This window comes from Crinia signifera, chromosome 5 (genome assembly GCF_055691185.1).
Source record: "Crinia signifera chromosome 5, ASM5569118v1, whole genome shotgun sequence".
Classification (NCBI taxonomy): Eukaryota; Metazoa; Chordata; class Amphibia; order Anura; family Myobatrachidae; genus Crinia; species Crinia signifera.
Genome location: NC_139221.1, coordinates 81,284,166 through 81,304,273, shown reverse-complemented (window position 1 = coordinate 81,304,273; position 20,108 = coordinate 81,284,166). Strand labels below are relative to the sequence as shown.

The 20,108-nt window shown below is 45.2% G+C and overlaps 1 protein-coding gene across 2 annotated transcripts in view; it reads right to left on the bottom strand.

The window, feature by feature from the left end:
* ROCK1 (Rho associated coiled-coil containing protein kinase 1) overlaps positions 1-20,108 on the bottom strand; it is a 120,523-nt gene that overhangs the window by 30,787 nt on the left and 69,628 nt on the right. For both annotated transcript variants that reach the window (XR_014474860.1, XM_083187542.1), the window contains exons 7-15: positions 18,871-19,015; positions 17,544-17,682; positions 15,883-15,974; positions 11,712-11,871; positions 11,540-11,606; positions 4,360-4,448; positions 2,087-2,135; positions 1,007-1,142; positions 266-357 (exon numbers count right to left, since the gene is read on the bottom strand). Coding sequence is in view for 1 of the 2 variants with exons in the window: in XM_083187542.1 (XP_083043668.1) it covers positions 266-357; positions 1,007-1,142; positions 2,087-2,135; positions 4,360-4,448; positions 11,540-11,606; positions 11,712-11,871; positions 15,883-15,974; positions 17,544-17,682; positions 18,871-19,015 (969 nt within the window). In the remaining variant the exon portion in view is untranslated. The remainder of the gene's footprint in view (positions 1-265; positions 358-1,006; positions 1,143-2,086; positions 2,136-4,359; positions 4,449-11,539; positions 11,607-11,711; positions 11,872-15,882; positions 15,975-17,543; positions 17,683-18,870; positions 19,016-20,108) is intronic.

Here is a 20,108-nt window from a genome sequence, read left to right as displayed (position 1 = left end):
TACGTAACGTTTGGTGTGCACGAGCTACACTGCTCTACCACACTGATGAATAAATGATTGCAGCACAAAAGTGTTTCCTCCCTCATCATGCATATAGTCATTTGTCTCAATGCGTTCGCAACGGAGTCCCAGTAACCATAACTACACTTGAGGATAGAACATCATTACCTACAGTATATAGCCAGATGAATCCCTATCTATATAGGGAAGGTGACATCTGTACATTGCTTGTCTAAATCAAACATGGAATAAAATGTCTACTTACTTGCTTGTGCAATTGTGTTATTTTCTCGTTTGTAATATGAGAATTCTGACTTATCTTCTTTAAATCTTCTAATTGGTCTTTTAATGTTGAAACTGTAAAATACAAAAAAAAAAAAGAGAATAGATTAATATGTTACTGTGGGTCCTACTACAGTCATTGTTAGTGACAGCTGGTCAACCACAGGATTAGCTCCACCCACAACTTGCTCATGCTATAATTGTAGGGCTGAAGCATTATTGTGCCTTTAAATGGTCATAAAATCCACAGCGGGTAACAAAAATCTACACATCATGAAATGTGTCAGCATCACTCACTGCCTCATTTCTAGGAACTCTGTCCAGCATCAGGTAAAAAGTCCACACTGTGCTTAACATTTACAGCAATTAGGATATCTGCACACATAATGTCAGCTGCAATACACGCAACACATCCCTGTAATTGAACATGAAATAATCAGAGCTTTGCAGCATAGAGATTTCATAATCTTCTCTAAGCATCTTTCAACATGGTCTCCTAAAAAGGTTATATGGGCCAAAATCAGTCTCCACTCACATACTGTAGATCAATATGAACATTGACTGTCTACCTAGTAATGAAGTCCACATGTGGTTACACATAACTCCGCAGAGTAACTCCTACCTACACAAGTCAGAGTACACATTCCTAACACTTACAACGTGTCCACTCATTCTGGTCAACAACCAGAGACATTCCGACTTACTAGACTAATTGGTAACTTGCCTTCATTTTCTACATTCCGCCGTTTCTCACTCTCTTGCTCGGCCTTTCTTTGGTATTCATTCATTCTGTGCTGTAGCATCATCTTTTCCTTCTCAATTTGAGACACACACGATTCCAGGTTTTTCCTTTGATTGCCCTACAATTATAAAGCATGAATGATTATGCCTTACATAATAATGTATTTTTAGCTGGTATAAGCATATTTCTAACAGTCAGGTGCCTGACTGAAACACACTCATTCAACCAAAATAGCTTGCAATGGGAAAGAAAAATATAGCTTGGTATGAAGAACATTTAGTAAGAATGAAAATTATTCATTTTCTACATTAAAATACAAATCAATAAGAAAAAAAAAAGAAAAGTATGTTGAACTCGTGAGAATACAAGTGAAAGAAATTTTCCCTAGCAACATTATGGCCACTGTTGTAGTGCCCCATCCACATTATACCCACTGCTGTAGTTCTCTATCCAAATTATGCCCACTGTTGTCGTTCTCCATAAACATTATGACCACTGCTATTATTCTTCATAAACATTTTGCCCACGGTTATCATTACCCAGCCACATTATGCCCACTGTTGTAGTGCCCCTTACCTGATTTGCCAATTGTGCAGTGCCTGGCCAGAAACTGGCAAAGCAGCCAGTAGTGTTGGCGCTGTTGCACCGCAGCACAATAAAGTACTGTGAAGAAACTAAAAATAAACTACAGCTCCCAGCAGCCATTACTGCCCAGCAGTTTATTTAGTATATTTTCAGAGAACCGTAGTGCAGTGCCGGACACATTGCTCCCAACACCACTGTCTGCTCTGCGATTATCCGAGCAAGTGCTGCACATGGGGCATATCAGTTGTATGAATGTCTTTGACAGGTGAACCAGGGCGCCCTCCTCACTACTGTGTATGCATAAAACAAGACCCGGCACCGAGATACAGCTACAACAGAACTTGTTGCATAGCCTTGTGGCGCAATATAAGTAAAGGATAATAATAATACTAAAAATAATAATAATAATAATAATAATAATAATAATAATAATAGGATGTAGTGGCCATATTACTGAGACAGACCAACCAAACTTACTTCTTCATCCAGTTCCTTCATTATCTTGTCTAACTTAATGTTGGACATCCTCCAAAAAAAAATAAAAAACATTAAAATACAGAAGGCATACTGTACTTTATTCACATACGATTCTAGAAATACAGATACAGTAATTTGTGCCCTGCAGTAGTTAAGCTTTGCTACAAGAAAATTATATATACGATTCATTTAGAATAGTGACCCACATCACTGATTTTATTTTGTGAATTAGATTTTTGAAAATTATGTAATAGTTTAGTTTACTTTAAAGTAAAAATAATTTTTTTGTAGTGACTTAAGGTGCCCTTACACGGTGCGATGATCGAACCCATTATGGGCTGGATTGTATCACAATACATGTGTTTTGCATGTGAATTGTGTACGATGCGAGGGCAGTACAAAAAGTATGTGCAGCACATACCTTCTGTACTGTGCGATGAGATGCCCGTACGGTGAAAACGCACCTTTAAGCTTGGAGGGGGGGGGGGGGGGGGGGGGAGTTTGCATGTAGCATGACATAACTATATTTAAATACAAAAGTAAAATTTTGATTTGTTTAATATAACCCCTCCTCCTTGTATGATATTTACAACTAGTGCAGCCAATCTGCTGTCACCAGTGCAAGGCTAAAGGGTTTTCCATTATAAATCATATAAGGGATCTTCTGTCATTACACTTTTGAATATATATTTTGGATAACACCTTCATTCTCTTAACCTTTTAATGCAGCTTTGGAAGTACCATACTAACCAGATTTTGTTTACTTGCCTTCTTATAATGAAGTAACAATAAATAAGAGGACACACAAAAACCTGCAATAGCCTTCAGACATAACACACTGGTATTTGCCAGTTACATGGAGCCTGTAAATTCCAGGGTATCAGCCCAATCGTGGTAACTAACCGGGACTTCATGCCAGGTAGTTTGCTTTCAGACATACAAAAATAAATACAAAGTTGTACAGTGTACAGGGGATACGGTCATTAGGTCTACACCAACTAGGTCAACAAGCATTGGGTCGACACCATTAGGTCAACAGGCAGGAAGGTCAGCATGGGTTTAGGTCGACAGGTCTTTAGGACGATAGTCAAAAGGTCCACACTGTTTTTTGAGCCGACAGGCATTATTTCATGCCCTACCATCCACTAGGGCGCGGTGGGAGAATAAAATAGTGTGCCGAGCGTAGCGAGGCACCGTGCCCGAAGCATCACGAGCGATGCGAGGGGATGCGGTGCACTTCAAACTGTGTCGACATTCGGGTAAAAAAAAACAGTGAAAAGCCCCATGTTGACCTTGCCCAGGTCGACCTAGTGTTGTTGACCCAATGCTTGTCAACCTAGTTGGTGTAGACCTAATGACCCAAACCCGTGTACAGTGGTTGCGCTATAAAGTAACCATGTGACAAAGTAATTACACCTTGTGTAATAAATATATCACCAAAACCGCATATACTATGATTTTTCACAATGCTGATTCTTCAGTACTCGATGGAAAATGTGTACTTCTCGTTTGTAGGTGAAGTTCTCCCCTAACACATAATATGTGGGGAGAAAAAATAGGGACCAGAATTTTGCAGGTCAATTTTATTAAAACAAATTAAATACATAAAATGCACTAACAATAAAGCGACTTTGTTAAAGGCTCAAGACATATAATCTTAGGGTCGCAGCAGTCCGGCAGATGGTATATGGGTCTCCAACTGTAGTCCCCCGGATACAGAACTTTGGTCAGGGATCCCACAGCCAGCACAGGGTGCACCCAGGATACAGAGAAAGGTCACGCTTAAGCTATATCCTGGCTGCACCCTGTGCTGTCTGTGTGGATCCCTGACCAAAGTTCTGTATCCGGATTGGGGACTACAGGGGAGAACTTCACCTACACATTGAAGTACACGTTTGCATTTTCCATGGAGTACTGAAGAATCCCCATTGTAAAAAATCATAGGATATGCTGTTTTGATGATATTTTTTAATTTATTACACAAGGTGTAATTACTTTGTCACATCGTTTTTTTATAGCGCAATCTTTTACTGTACACTTTATATTCTTTCTTGTCTTGATTTGTAGCATTTGGTGTTATGCTTCATGAACCATGTGATTAGCCGCTTTAAAGTTTAATTGGGCACTTCATTATAACCACACTGCCTACTATTTAAGTAGACATACAGAAATCCCAGGTTGATGTATGTCTAAAAGGAGTAAGTGGGTAAGGACAGCTACAGTACTCCTTTATCAGTCATGAACTGTGTAATGCTATCATACAAATATTTTACCTGCACTTCTGTTCCATCTCATCCTTAAGCTGCATCTCGTTATGTAGCTGCTCTTCAAGTTGATATATGCTCTTCTGCAAGATCTCCACCTTCAGAAACACAAAACAAAACCTCCCCAAAATTAAATAGATGTAAAATAAATAAATTGTGGCAACTGGGGCTACAAAGGAGTCGGGGGTTTAGTTAGCAAACCTATGAAAGTTATACATTTGAAAGATAGAATGTGTGTTTTACCTACTTGATGAGAATGCTGTGTGTCTACCTACAGTTTGTCAGCTTGTCTGGCCAAATCAGAACACCTGTGAAAGCCTCTCTTTTTAAGGCAAGGAGGGAGTGGGGGTTCCCTGACTATCTGGAAGGGGGAGAGCAGTCTGGGGTATTTAGGTCCTCTGCATGTCATTTGTCTGTATGAACCGATGTGAAATAGTGGCTGATGACTAGGATGTAGGTATCTGTTAGTGCAGTGGTTCCCAAACTGTGGGCCTAGGCTCTATGGGGTGCCTCGGGGCACTTGCAGGGGTGCCTCGGTTTGGTTTTCAGAACCGATTCAAATTATTTATGGTCAATGTAATAGGCAAAATCAGTGCTGGTCGCTTCCAGTTTTTAAATAAGTGGATAAACAGAAGTGAATTCTGTCCCTCACCACATAACTGGACCTAAGGATGACATATAAGCACAACATTTAATATTGTTTCCTGAAATTCTCAGTAGCAAACTTTGCACCTAAGGGTGCCTTGACAAATATTCTGATAATCTAGCATGCCATGATGCACAAAAGTTTGGGAACCACTGTGTTAGTGAGTGATAGCGCTGTAAACATTCTACTGAAAAGAGGATTTTGGTACTTACCGATAAATCCATTTCTCTGAGATCAGCAGGGACCACTGGAATCACATCGGGGTATTAGAGCTGGGAATGCTGGGAGCTAGGCACTTCTTAATAATAATTAGGGGATACTGGCTCCTCCCCTCTAAGACCCACAATCCCCCAGTGAGGAAATTGGCCCACCAGAGGAAAGGGTTACAGAAAAACCATAACAACATAACCATACATACAACACGCATGTATCGGACCGGGCTGCAACAGCAACCACAACAGGCAGAATCCAACAGCCGGGCGGGTGTCCAGTGGTCCCTGCTGATCTCAGAGAAATGGATTTATCGGTAAGTACCAAAATCCTCTTTTCTCTGACATGCAGCAGGGACCACTGGAATCACATCGGGGAGGTTCCAAAGACCAAGCCCCGGGAGGGAGAGTGCTGGGGATTCTGTAGAACCAGACGACCAAAAGTTGAAGCCGAAGCTGCAAAAGTATCGAACTGGTAAAACTTAACAAACGTGTTCTGAGACGACCAAGTGGCCGCTCTGCATAGCTGAGAGATAGAAGCCCCTCTCTCAGCGGCCCACGACGTACTCACCGATCTGGTAGAGTGAGCCGTTAAGGAGACAGGAGGCACCTGTCCCGCATGAAGATAAGCACTACGGATCGTCCACTTGATCCATCGTGCAATTGTTTGTTTTGACGCAGGCCACCCCCTGCGGAATGCGTCATAGAGAATAAATAAGGAATCCGATCTGCGTATAGACCTGGTTCTCTTGACGTAAATCCGAAGCGCCCTGACCACGTCCAAGGAGGATTGCTCCGGCGATTCTCCTTGAAAGGCCGGAACCACGATAGGCTGGTTAATGTGGTATGAGGATACCACCTTCGGAAGGAACCCAGCCTGGGTACGCAGTTCTGCTCTGTCCTCGTGGAAAATTAGATACGGAGGCTTACAGGACAGAGCACTCAGCTCCGAAACCCGGCGAGCTGAGGCCAGGGCCAGTAAAAGTACTGTCTTCCAGCACAAGAACTTCAGATCCACCCTGTTCAGTGGCTCAAAGGTCTCAGACCTCAAGAAGGCTAGTACCAAGTCCAGATCCCAAGGGGCTGTGGGAGGCACGAAGGGAGGCTGTACTCGAAGAACCCCTTGAAAAAATGTCTGGACCTCAGGAATGAGGGCCAATCTTCTCTGAAAGAGAACAGACAAGGCTGAGACCTGGACCTTAAGAGAACCCAGTCTCAGACCCCCATCCAACCCCCTTTGTAAGAACAACAGAAGGCGGGACAATTTGAATACTCGGAATGGCCAGCCCTTAGACTCGCACCAACCCGCATATGAGCGCCATATTCTGTGATAATGCGCTGCTGAGGAGGGCTTCCGGGCCCTTAACATCGTAGGGATTACAGCTCTTGGAATTCCCTTCTCCCGCAAGACCTCGGTCTCCACAGCCACGCCGTCAAATGTAGCTGTGGTAGATTCTGATGAAAGAAGGGTCCTTGTAGGAGCAGATCTGGTCTGAGGGGCAACCGAACTGGCTCGTCTGCCAGTAACATCTGGATGTCTGAGAACCACGTCCTGCGAGGCCACCAGGGTGCTATGAGAATAGCCTGCACTGGTTCCCTCTTGAGTCTCTTCAGTACCTGGCCCAGAAGTGGAAGTGGCGGGAACAGGTATACAAAGCTGAACTCCCACGGAGTTGACAGAGCGTCTGCCGCTATGGCCTGAGGGTCTCTTGTACGTGCCACGTATGCAGGTAGCTGGTGGTTCTTCCGAGACGCCATCAGGTCCACCTCGGGAACTCCCCACCTGTCGGTGAGCTCCCGAAACACCTCGGGGTTGAGAGACCACTCGCCTGGGTGAAGGTCCTCCCTGCTGAGGAAATCGGCCTCTAGATTTTCCCGACCTGGAAGGAACACTGCTAGCAGAACTACTCCTGACCGTTCTGCCCACTGAAGAACCTTCTTTACCTCCTTCATGGCCATGCTGCTCCTCGTGCCGCCCTGCCTGTTCACATAGGCGACTGCCGTGGCATTGTCCGACCTTATCTTTATGTGTTGACCCTGAAGGAACTCCTGAGCCTCCAACAGAGCATTGTAAATGGCTCTGATCTCCAATACATTGATGGACAAGCGACTCTCCTGCAGGTCCCACCTGCCCTGGTGGCAGAGATGAAGCACTACGGCACCCCAGCCGCGGAGACTTGCGTCCGTTGTCAACACAATCCAGTCCTGGACTGCAAACCGACGACCCTCTATTAGGTTCCTTCTGTGTCTCCACCACAGTAGTGAATGTCTTGCCTCGGCCGACAAGTGGATCCTTTTGTGCAGATTCAGGTGCGAGCCCGCACCCTTTCTGAGAAGGTCCAACTGAAACGGTCTTGAGTGGAAACGTCCCCACGTCAGAGCTGGGAAGGCTGCCACCATCTTCCCTAGCAGCTGAGTGCACAGATGGAGACTGATCCTCTGTGGAAGTAAGATCCTCTGCACTAGGTGCAAGATAGCCTGGATCTTGTCTTCCGGCAGGAAGATTCTCAGAGACTCCGTGTCTAGCCAAAGGCCTAGGAACAAGATCCTCCTGGATGGAATTAAAGAGGATTTCTTGAAATTCATTATCCACCCCAGGCTGGTGAGCGTCTGAGTAGTTAACCTGGCCTGACTCTCCAGTAACTCCCTCGTTGGGGCCTTGATTAGGAGATCGTCGAGATAGGGGATTATTGTCACCCCCTGACATCTGAGGTATGCGACGGCTACTGATAGAGTCTTGGTGAATACTCTGGGCGCTGACGATAATCCGAAGGGCAGAGCCCTGAACTGAAAATGATCCCGACCGATGGCAAAACGAAGAAAGGCCTGGTGAGAGATCCAAATCGGGATGTGTAGGTAAGCATCCTTGATATCCAATGATATCATGTACTCCCCTGGTTCCAAAGAAGAAATCACTGAGTGGATTGATTCCATCTTGAATGGCTGATAAGAGACTAACAGATTCAAAGGCTTCAGGTTGAGAATGGGCCTGACTGACCCATCCGGCTTGGGGACTACAAAGAGGGTTGAGTAGAACCCTGTGTTCCTCTGAGCTGCTGGGACCGGCATGATGACCTGAGCCTCCAGCAAGATCCAAATGGCCTCTAGCAGGCTCGTTCTCTTTTCCTGAGATGTTGGCAGAGCCGTTGTGAAGAACCGTACCGGAGGAGTGGAATCGAACTGAATTCGGTACCCCTCTGAAACCACCCTGCGAACCCAAGGATCCTCCAAAAGGGAGAACCATTGGGTTCCGAAGGCCAACAGGCGGGCACCTACCGGTAAACTGTTGACGGAAGCTGGTAAACCGTCATGCCACCGGCTTCTGCTGGGGTTTAGGTTCCTGGACTCTTGGAGCAGCCTGAGGACGGGCTCTGGCTCTGGAACCTCTGGAGGACTGGAAACCTCTTCCTCTGCCCCGAAAGGGGCGCTGAGTCCGAAAGGACTGAAAAGACGGACCTGTGAACTGTCTTCTAGGAGGAGGAGGAGCTGCCGACGGTAAAAATGCCGACTTCCCTCCCGTCGCCTGTGAGATCCATTTATCTAATTCAGGCCCGAAAAGGATGTCCCCGGAAAAGGGAAGACCCTCCACAGCCCTTTTAGATTCCGCGTCCGCCTGCCAAGAGCGAAGCCAGAGGGCCCGCCGTGCAGAAATGGCGCTAGCTGAAATTCTAGAAGAGATCAAGGATACATCCTTAGCCGCCTCTCCTAAGAACATAGCAGACTCCTTAACATGTTCAGCCAAGCAGCGAATCTCATCTATAGACATACCTGTTTCCAATCCTTCAATGATTAGCTCCGCCCATTTAACATTTGCCCTATTTACCCAGGCCGAGACTATAGCCGGTCTGAGTTGAGTCCCTGCTGCTACATAAATGGCCTTGAGAGTAGCCTCCATCTTTCTATCTGAGGGATCTTTCAAGGCCGAAGCCCCCGGGACTGGCAGAGTTGTCTTCTTGGACAGACGGGAAACTGAGGTGTCCACCGGAGGTGGAGTCTCCCACTTGCTTAGGGCGGCTGGCTCAAAGGGATACAGAGAAGGAAAACGTTTGGGAATCTGAAACCGTTTGTCCGGATTCCTCCATGCAGCCAGAAGCTGATCCTGATTTGGACAAGGAAAGACCACTGATGTCTTCTGAATCCCGCCAAACAGATCAAACTCCTGCGGTTCTGGTCTGGGATCCTCCGGTAACCGAAGCACTTCCTTTACCGCCATAATAAGAGCCTCTATCCCTAAAGGAGTAGGCTCTCCCTCAGGAATGGCATCCTGAACCTCCTCCCATTCACCATCCTCCATTTCATGAAATGGATCCTGTTCCTCCTCTAAATCATCCTCCACAATAATAGCCTGATAAGGTCGCTTATTGCTGGATGCAGAAGGCCTCTCTGGTCTGGTCATGGAGTTAGCTAACCCCTCCACAGACCTTGCTAAAGCTGTAGCCCAAGATGGCTCCGCTCTGCGAGCCAGCGCCAATTCAGAAGTGAGTTTTGACATAGAACCCACTAAGGTTGTGGCCCACTGGGGCGCCTGAGACCCCGCCAGTGATGCAGATTCAGCACCTGAACATGACTGACAGACGGTGGCATTACCTTCAGCTGTGTATTGAGAAAACTTTGCTGTACAGACAGTACAAGCGAAAACCTTCTGAGAGGCTTTGGACTTGCCCGTCATGATCCCTGCTCGCCCGGTCCAATACAGCGCGCGATACAGGATCTTGCAAACACACACACACTGAGTACAGATACACCTCTCACAAGCCAAAAACCCCCGGGTTCCGTGAGACCTGGAGGAGAATGAGCCCTATTACACCAATACCAATACAGCGCAAAACACTGTGTCAGTAATAAAACTTTCAGAGCCTTCTAAGCTGCAGTCACCTGTGAACAGGAAAGAGTCAGCCTTACTGTGTATCTGCGTAATGGCCGCGCCATGCCCGCCTCCGTTTTACAGCGTGTCCCCTCTCCCTCCTAACTAGCCAGCCTGTGGCGTCCTGACAGCGTCCAGCGGCACCCGCTTGCTAGCGCTCACTCTGTGCAATACCTCCGGCACTTAGTTCTGTCGCGTGGCATAGAACACAGGTACGCGCCGTTTGCAAGATGGCGGCGCCTCACTCGCTGCCGAGACCCGCGCACAGCGCGGCTGACAGGGAAGCAGGGGACGGCGTGTGGAAAGTGCGCTCAGCGCCTTACTCACCACCGGAGGCTTCTCCTTCGTGACTGGCGTCCCCTTTGCTGGAGGGGCGGCAGGAGCACGGAACCCGTGCAGGCAGGCACCTTTAGCGAGGTCCTGACTGACGACCTGGAACTCCAGGGGCGCTGAATGCCCGGACCCACACCTTTCAATAGGTGGGGAAGGGATTCTATCAAGTGAAAGATGTAAAAATCTATTATATAGCCAAAGCTAGAAAAAAATGTGCAGGAGCAGAAAAAACTGTGACCTAACTCCCTGGCACAATTTTCTCACTGGGGGATTGTGGGTCTTAGAGGGGAGGAGCCAGTATCCCCTAATTATTATTAAGAAGTGCCTAGCTCCCAGCATTCCCAGCTCTAATACCCCGATGTGATTCCAGTGGTCCCTGCTGCATGTCAGAGAAAGTTAATTTTTCGTGGTCATCGGAATGAAATAAAACAGTAGCCATTGTTGTCTAACTAAAACTGTCTATCTAGCTGAACTAGTAACATTAAAAACACCCCAGATTTTTTTTTTTTTTTTTACTTTAGAGTGAGTAGTGATTAGTACATTTTAAATCTATGAACATACAGGCGGAGTATCCCTTATCCAGATAGCTGATCAAAATGATTCCGAAAACCATTAGCTCCGGAATGTACTTTTTTTCAATGTTGCTAAAAGCACTACTGGGGACATCTCTAACTGGCACTACTGGGGACATCTCTAACTGACACTACTGGGGACATCTCTAACTGGCACTACTGGGGACATCTCTAACTGGCACTACTGGGGACATCTCTAACTGGCACTAAATATGTGCAAGAAAATGATTGCTTGGCATTCAAATTCAGTGACTGAGATTGTAGACAAACTTTCACATTTTAAAACTTTGTTTCATGCACAAACAAAATGTGTGCGCACGGAATTCAGGTGCTTGATGTGTTTATACGGCATATATGCATTTTGTGTTCACACATGGATCCAGTATTCAAGATACCTTATTGGAATGTAAAAATATTCCGAAATTATCCGTTATCCAAAAAGATTCTGGTCCCGAACATTTTGGATAAGGGATACTCAACCTGTATCAGTGATCAGAGAAGTTAGGGATAGACCAGGTCCTTCCAAGCTCATCTCACAATATTAATCTCATGGCAGCAGACCTACCAGATTTTTATCTGCTTTAGAGCTGGATCTATTGTCATCAGTGCTTGCAGCAGGATCTGCTAAATACCTGTAACATAATAACAATCAGTGTAAAGTGAGTTCTTTGGAATAACTTGAAACAGATTTATCTTATACTGTACTTTCACTGGAACGAAGCGGTCTAATAACTTACTGCCGGTTACTGTAGTATGTGAACCCTACAAAAGGAAGTTGGTTCCCCACAAATGCCTTCGGTATTGGGAAGGTTTCCTCATCTCCTTTGTCTTCCTCCAAATCATCAAAATTACTTGTGTCAATGTCACTGGTCAAGTCTGGTACAACTGGAGCTACAGCTTAAGAAAAAGAACACCAAACACTTATTATGAAGAAGAGTCCATGTTGATATCATACTGGAATAAACCCACTCCAGCTGGTAGGAGTACAATGAACGTAAACGCTTGCTACACACAGCGTAACTCCATAGTTTGTTGTCTGCTGAATACAGGACAATAGAAAACAGCTGGCCAAATGAGTTCTAGGCATAGATATTAAAGACTTCCACCCTAATCATAAGTATTTTGATGAGTCCATTCTACACCCAAGCAGAACATCAGTGCACAGGTGTAATGTACATTCTGCACTCTCCAATTCAAAATGCTGTATTAGGATATTCTACTGACCAATGATTTTTAATTCTAGGATCCAACATGTCAGAAGGCACCCAGCGCTCTCAATATAAAAGAGCAGAACATACCCTTTTCGGGCAAAAGAGATCATTAGAGGCACTGGTGAAAGGACTGCCATGGAAACAGGGCCCCAAACAACGCAACCTTGGTAGAGATTTGGGGGTGAGGAGAGTGTAGTTTTTCTTTCATTTCTGCTAATAAATAGAACAAGCTCATGAACTGCAAGGCTTTTTTTTTCCCTACTGAGAATACATTCCTCTATATCAGGGGTGGTCAAACCGGTCCTCGAGATCTACCAACGGTCCATGTTTTCCAGATCACCTAGCTGGTGCACAGTTGTAGTCAATACTAACCGCCACATTTTCAAACCTGCCTCATTCATTCCTACTCTAGATCCACAGGTTGCCTCGAAAACATGCGCCATTGGTAGATCTTGAGGACAGGTTTGTACCTTCAGAACAGCAAAGAAAGTGGGGTCTGAACGTCCTCCTGAGAGCTAAGGGTACTGTATTAAGTACTGACTCTGACATCTCATTGCATCTTGACTGGAAGACCTTCCTTTCGTACCCGCTGAAGCACCCGTGGGATCATGGCCAGTGGTGGAAATGGGAATCCATGATGAAACTGCCATGGGCCAGTCATGACATCCACGAAAGCTGCCTGAGGATTCTTGAACAAACTCTGTGCCAGGGAAGCTTTTTTTGAGTTGAGATGTCATTAAGTCTATGTCAGCCTGGCCCCATCAGGAGACCTGCAAGTCCAGCCTTGCTTGTTTACATTGTCGGACTGTATGCAAACAGGGTGTCCTTGAAGGTGGTCCTAAAACCAGTTCAATGCATTGTGAATGGTCCAAAGTTTGAGGATGCTGACTTGTAGCATTGCTTCTACCTTGGACTACTGGCCTTGAAGATGATGATGACTAAACATAGCGCCCCAATCTGTGGAGGCTGGAATCCATGGTTACCACATTCCAAATCGAGAAAGAGAATTCAGAGCCCTTGGTCAGATTTGGTGTGTGTGATGCCAACATTGAAAAGATTGACGTGTCTGAATTAACAGTATCGAAGACGTTAATGTCCGGGCATGGAAGTGCGAATACTGTACCGCTTTGAAGGCAGGTACCATTTTCTAAACAACTGCATGCATCAGAGCACCGAAACCTGTGGTAACTAAAGAAGAGTGAGTACCCTGGACAAGAGGTACATCACTTTGCATGGACGAAGGGAGACTCTCTGCACTGTTGAAGAGAAGCCCTTGGAACACCATCCGTTGCAATGGTAGAAGTCTTGACTTGAGAAACCCGGGGATTGGAGGGTATCCAACATCAGTTGTATATGCGAATGGAGCAGAGCCTCGGACTGGCTTAAGTAGTAAGTCGTCCATATAATGGGTGATACTGAATCCTTGCTTTTGGAATAAGGCAACCTTTAAGCCATTAGCTCAGTAAACACACTGGGAGCCGTGGAGAGACGGAAAGGAAGGGCCTGGAACTGATAGTGATAAGGATCCACCGCAAAGAACAGACGGTGGTGGTGTGCATTACAAATGGGAACATGCAGGTATGTGTCCTTTATATCAGTGGAAGCTAAACATTTGTCTGCTTCAATTGCCAGGATGACTACATTTTGATCTAAGCAAAGGTACAGGTTCAACAACTGAAAGTTGAGGATTGGGCGAATAAAGTCATCTAGTTTGTCCACCAACTAAAGTGTGGAGTAGAACTTAAGACATCGCTGCTGTGTCGGGACTGGCACTATTATGACCCCTGCTCTGAAAAGAAAAGAAATAGCTTGAAGTAAGGCTATAACAACCTAAGCTCTCTAGGGACTTGGACCTTTGTATCAAGCTTCAACCAGGCTTAAAATGAGAAAATGGGGGAAAATCAGTCACCTGGGTCTTCTTCCGTTTGAATAAAGGAAGTGCAAGTTGACTTCCACTACCGTACAGAGGCTTCCTCAAGCTGTGATGTCTGATGTACTGCTTTAATTAAAAGTTTGACCCCAGAGTATGAAGAAGAATCATCGTCCCATCCAAAAGGGTATTCCCAATCTAGGTCCATCTCCCCATCCTCCTGAGAATCACACACATCACACAGAAAGGAAACCGGAGAGGACGCTGGTCTGCGCTAGTAGCGGTGGGGCCTAAGGAGGTCACCATCTTATTTAGGGAAGTGGCCATTTCAGACAAACACCTGCCCATATTATGGGCCCAGAGGAGCTCCTCGGCTGCAGCAAAGGGGGGTCTAATGTCAGAAGCGGCTACTGCATCATCAGCACCATTAGCATGCCATAGCTTAGCTATAGGGCCTGCCATCGCTCTGGCCCACTGAGGCATATCAGACTGAACAAAAAAGTGCCCGGAAGCGACACCACAGTGGTCGCAGTGCAGACTAAGCAGAGAGTACCCAGGTCTTTGCAGCCTTTAGGTAATGTCTTGGCACATTGTGCACAAGCAAAATAAACAGCAGAGCCTGCTATGGTTTTATACCCTTTGTCTAGCTTTCCTGACATTGTAACAAGGACAATATGTTATATCAACAAAATTATAATCCTAAGCAGTGCCCTTAAACTTCAGCACAATAGTGAAAATCAGCCAGAAGCTGTGTGAATGGCTAAAGCTAACAGTAAAGATTCAGTATCACTTGGCAATATATGGTCTGTGGGCTAAACAGCACCCTGTAATAGTCCCACATGTAGGAGAGAGAAAAAAACTTAGTAGGTAGATCAGTGGTTCCCAAAACTTTTCGAATGACAGCAGCCTAGAGTATCAGAAAGTTTTTCGTGGAATCCCTAGGAAAAAAGTTACTTATTGAGAGAAAATATATATTGTTAAATAAATTGTGTTTATTTGTCATCCTTAGGCACAACTATGTGACGAGGGACAGGATTTGCTTCTGTTTGTCCACATATTTTATGATTGAAGCCACCAACACTGGTTTTGCCTTTTACATTAACCATAAATAATTTGAATTGGTCCTGGACCACCAGCTCAGTGCACCCCCTGCAAGTGCTCCGCGGCACCCCAGGGTGCGACGGCACACAGTTTGGGAACCACTTGGCTAGATACTGAATCCCACATATAGGATGTGAAATCAGTGTCTAAATACTGTGTCAGTAAAAGTCCCATAATACTTGCAGTATGGACTGTCCCTGTGTGCAGAGAATGACAGGCAGAGTTCCACCTGCGTGCTGTCGTAGAGCATGAGAGAGAGAGAATGAGAAATGGGTCCATAGAGCTCTGCAGAAACTTTTAGGGAGGTACTTATGGAATGCAGACCTGGGAGATTGCCCAAGCCATGCATGTCCAAACTGTGTCCCTCCAGCTGTTGTGAAACTACACATCCCAGCATGCCTTGCCATTGTTTTAGCATTTCATAATAGAACAACTGTGGCAAGGCATGATGGGACTTGTAACTTCACAACAGTTGGAGGGCCATAGTTTGGACATGCCTGGCAAAAGAAAAGACAGCAAACACCCTTTTGTAAACAACCTGGTGTCTCTGAGATCCCCCAGAGCAATCATATTGATGGTAATCTCAATGTGGACATCACAAACTAGAAAGGTGTTAAACATGACATCTTGACGAAAGACACGAAGGCCCATCCATTAGTGTTCAAATGCATAAAAAAAAAAAACGTATAACAATTAGATTAATATCAAAACCTTTAATTTACTTACTATCTCGAAGAGTCTCCCACGCCCATTGATCGTTTTTGAAGAAAAGATGCCTTTTAATCTCTTCAACACCATTCCGACCCAACCGGATCTCCCTGCGCAAGAAAGATATTTATTACAAGTGCATTTTGCTTTAAAAAACCTACTCTATACAGCTTACCTATGTCCGGACTTCCTTTATTTAGATAAAATGACATACAGTAGAAGCAAACAGTGATTTCAAATACATTAAATGTTCCTTGCAAATCTGGGTATATAGATGATTTTATCGGACTGTAGATGACATTGTGCCTGCTGCTGCCTTATAAGGCTTTCCATCACAGTGCTGCCAGGACAAAACACTTTCAATTTAAAGATTTTAAATGAAATTGGTAATTACTAAAAGCAGTCTCATGCTACTTACTATTCAGGGCTTTGCTTTCCAACACTACTTAATGTTCTACACTTCCAAATACCCCACCACAGTTATTAAAATTATAGAACAGATTAACTTCTCACTTCCATACACAGTTTAACAATGCAGGAGGAACAATGCTGCAATGGTATCCAACAGACAACCTTTCACATCCAAAACCTGACATTTTAAAATTATGATTTTGTTTTCGATTATCTGTTCTACAATAAAGAATGCATTTAAAAAATATTAATCTAGGATTATTATAGGGGAACCAACATTAATATCCTTGCAAACCAAACTATGGTAAAGACATTTAAGCTTGCAGCAGGGCCCTCCTACCTCCATGTCTGTCTGTGGTTACCCAGTTTGTTATATCACTGTCTACATTTGTAAAGCCCAATGGAATCTTCTCCACTATATAAGAAACTATATATAAATATTTGCTGCCAAATCGAACTAGAAAAGCATAAGTGTTTACTGTGTACACACTGGAGTCTTCATCAGTCTAGGGGGAGATTCTCTAAACTAAAAATGCGGTAAAAACCCTGTTATCAGGGTTTTTACCGCATTTTGGGATGCTCTAAGCATCCCCCGCCGCCATGAAAATCTTGCGATGCCCCATAGAAGCCTATGGGCTTCTAACGCAAACCCACCGCCGCCCCGCACCGACCCCCCCACCACCACCTGTGTCCGGGCAGCACAGAGCTGTGCTGCCCAGACCTGTGACCACCTCTTCACTGCACTATAATCCTCTTCCGGGGGCAGGGAGTAGAGCCCGGTGCAGCAGCAGCGCCGGGTAAGGGAGGGATGGGAGAGCCGCCGGGTCCCCATGGGACCCGCTGACTCTCACCACAAAGGACAGCTCTTAACGCATAATTATCGCATATGTTAGTGCATATGCTATAATTATGAATGCGGTTATCATCTGCCCAAATGTTTGAGAACCTGTGGTTGGTTTGATGAACATAAAGTAGTTCTAGTCTACAGGAAAATCCCACTTGCACATAAACAAAACAGGTGGTCTTTTGTGAAGGTCAAATGCTTTCAATAATTTTACCCCCATAAACACAGAGTATTCAAGTTTTTTTTTTTTTTTTTACAAATGCCCCATTAGGTTCTCCTAAATAAGGCTAGATAGAGTGAAAATATTAATAAGAATTAAAATAAACGTGGAATGGGATGGCGCTATTTCATGTAACAGCTACAGAAATATAAGATACCATTTTAAATACAATGCTATTAACAATACATCAACAGTAAACTTTACCTGTCTGTGAGGAAAGCACAGATCAAGTTTTTAGCCTCCTTGGAAATATCACTGTCCTCAGGGAATGTGAGTGAGTTCTTATGGTTCATGATTTTGCTGTATGTTCCAACCAGTGAATCTGCATAAAACGGAGTGTCTCCTACAGAAAAAAGCGCAGAACACTATAAGCTGTAAAACATTTTCTGATATAAAAAAAATAAGACCCGATGAAATCCTGCACGTGGTTATTGATAAAGAAAAGTTTGAGGTGCCGTCCCAAAAAGCGTTATAAAACATGTCCAGCCAATGAGGCTTAAAGACAAACGTGTGTGTCCTATGAACAGCAAATGAGAGAGAAACTATGGAATCAATCCAATTGCAGGTAACATTGCCGCCAAAGCGAAACACTTTATGGCAGCTCACACAATCTTGTTTGAAGCCCATAGGGCTGCAGACAAATTAGTGTGAATGTGGGGTGAAACCAAGCTGTGATACGCTTTGCGGTTGCCTGCATGCACTGCAACTGTGACTGGCACCCTTCACCCACAGTTGGATTGGCTCCAAAATGTTATCTGAAGGAGAGAGCCAGCATGAACTATGGACAGCTTGTTACAGACTCTTTCCCTGGAAATAGAAAGGGCCTCATACAGCACAAGCTAGATAGATTCAGGGGACTGGCTAGAGCAGTGGTCCCCAACCCTGGTCCTCAAGTACCCCCAACAGTGCACATTTTCCAGGTCACCCAGCAGGTGCACTCATTATTCAGTCACATTTTAAAAGATCCACAGGAGGAGCTAAGTATTTTGCCTGTGATTCTGTGTGGAGACCTGGAAAATGTGCACTGTTGGGGGTACTTGAGGACCAGGGTTGGGAACAACTGGGCTAGAGGAAGGAGCCCACATTCATTAACTACCATCACCTACTCTCTCCACTCCAGCCATGCAAGCGTCTATAGAAGCAGTATGCTCATGTGGTAATTTGCATCATTTTATCTTTCCACAGCTGATGCTGGAGAAACGTTATGGGAAACAATGCAAACCCACAATAATCAAGACTATTCCCATAATCCTGATTCTCAGCTGTATCCCATATTAGTTCAGCTCCATAATAAGACAAACAGCACTGTTGACTAAAATATTTGTAATACTTAGATTTATTTTAGGACATATAAACATAATAGCAATTCAGTACAGTCCACTAAATATTATGGTCAATTACATATGTTGGAAGGGTTTCAAGATAAATGTGGAGGTTTGCAGAGTACCGTGAATGCGCAGGACAACATAATAATGTGCTATTTTCCCACGTACGATTTTGATCATTTCTAGGACACTGGTAGGGAACTTACCTACTAGCATTTCATATAAAAAGACTCCTACAGACCACCAATCACATTCTCTTCCATAGTAACCATCACCTCCCTGCGACTTTAATACTTCAGGGGAAATGTAATCAGGCGTTCCCACAGCAGTGTCACAACGTACCATTCCTTCCTGTTTGCCAGTTAAAGATTTTACAGGATTAATAAATGCATTAATTTACTAATACAACAAATACGGTAGCCCACAAATATATAATAAAGTCACATAATGCTTTATATTAACTCAAGGGCTTTAAATACACGTGTTACCAGCAAGTTAACATTTTTCAAGTCACTAAGGAAGGACTATAGAAGGTTTCCTGTAATAGGTTACAAAGGGTCACAAAGACTAACCATCTCTAATATTGTATCTAAGTTTGCATATAGGGCCTGATTCAGATTTTGCAAAACATTGCAAAAGTACGACTGCCGGCGCTATGCTGAAAGGGTGGGCGTGCCCAATACAGGACAAGGTCAGCCCGCTTGCCGATTCCCTCCCCGCAAAAAGGTTGTTTCAGCGTTTTCCATTAATTTCCATATGTACCAAATAGGGAAGCCAATCCCGGGACACTTTTTCAATCCCGGGTATCGGGATTGAAAAATGCTCAATCCCGGGATTCCCGGGATCCCGGGATTGGCTTCCCTGATTAAAAAAAATGCCCCGGCCGCCCCGCATATCCACTTACATGTGTGGCGGGTGCGGCCGGGTAGGGTGGGCTGCTCCTCCGGGAGCTGGGCAGGCGACGGGTAGGGTGGGCTGCGTCTCCGGGAGCTCGGCAGGTGGCGGGTAGGGTGGGCTGCTTCTCCGGGAGCTGAGCTGGGCAGGCGGCGGGTAGGGTGGGCTGGTCCTCCGGGAGCTGGGCAACATAACAATCAGCGTGGTGTGCTGTGCGACCTGCGCAGCGTGACCTCTGACATAGTCACGCTGCGCAGAGACGCTCTGCCGGGCACGGGAGAAGCCGGGCAGCGTCTGAGCAGGGTCTCAGACGCTGCCCGGCATTAGACTGCGCATGCGCAGTCTAATACCGAAATCCCGGGATTGGAGAGTCCAATCCCGGGATTGAAATCCCGGTGTTTTTAGGGCCAAATCCCGGGATCCCGCCGATCCCGATCCCGGGATTGGCCACCCTAGTACCAAGTTCTTTTGGGCCTGTAGGTAATGCCAGCTTTTAGCTGGCATTACCCAACAGAAGCCTTTTCGCATTGGCCTCTTGGTAAGATCTGAT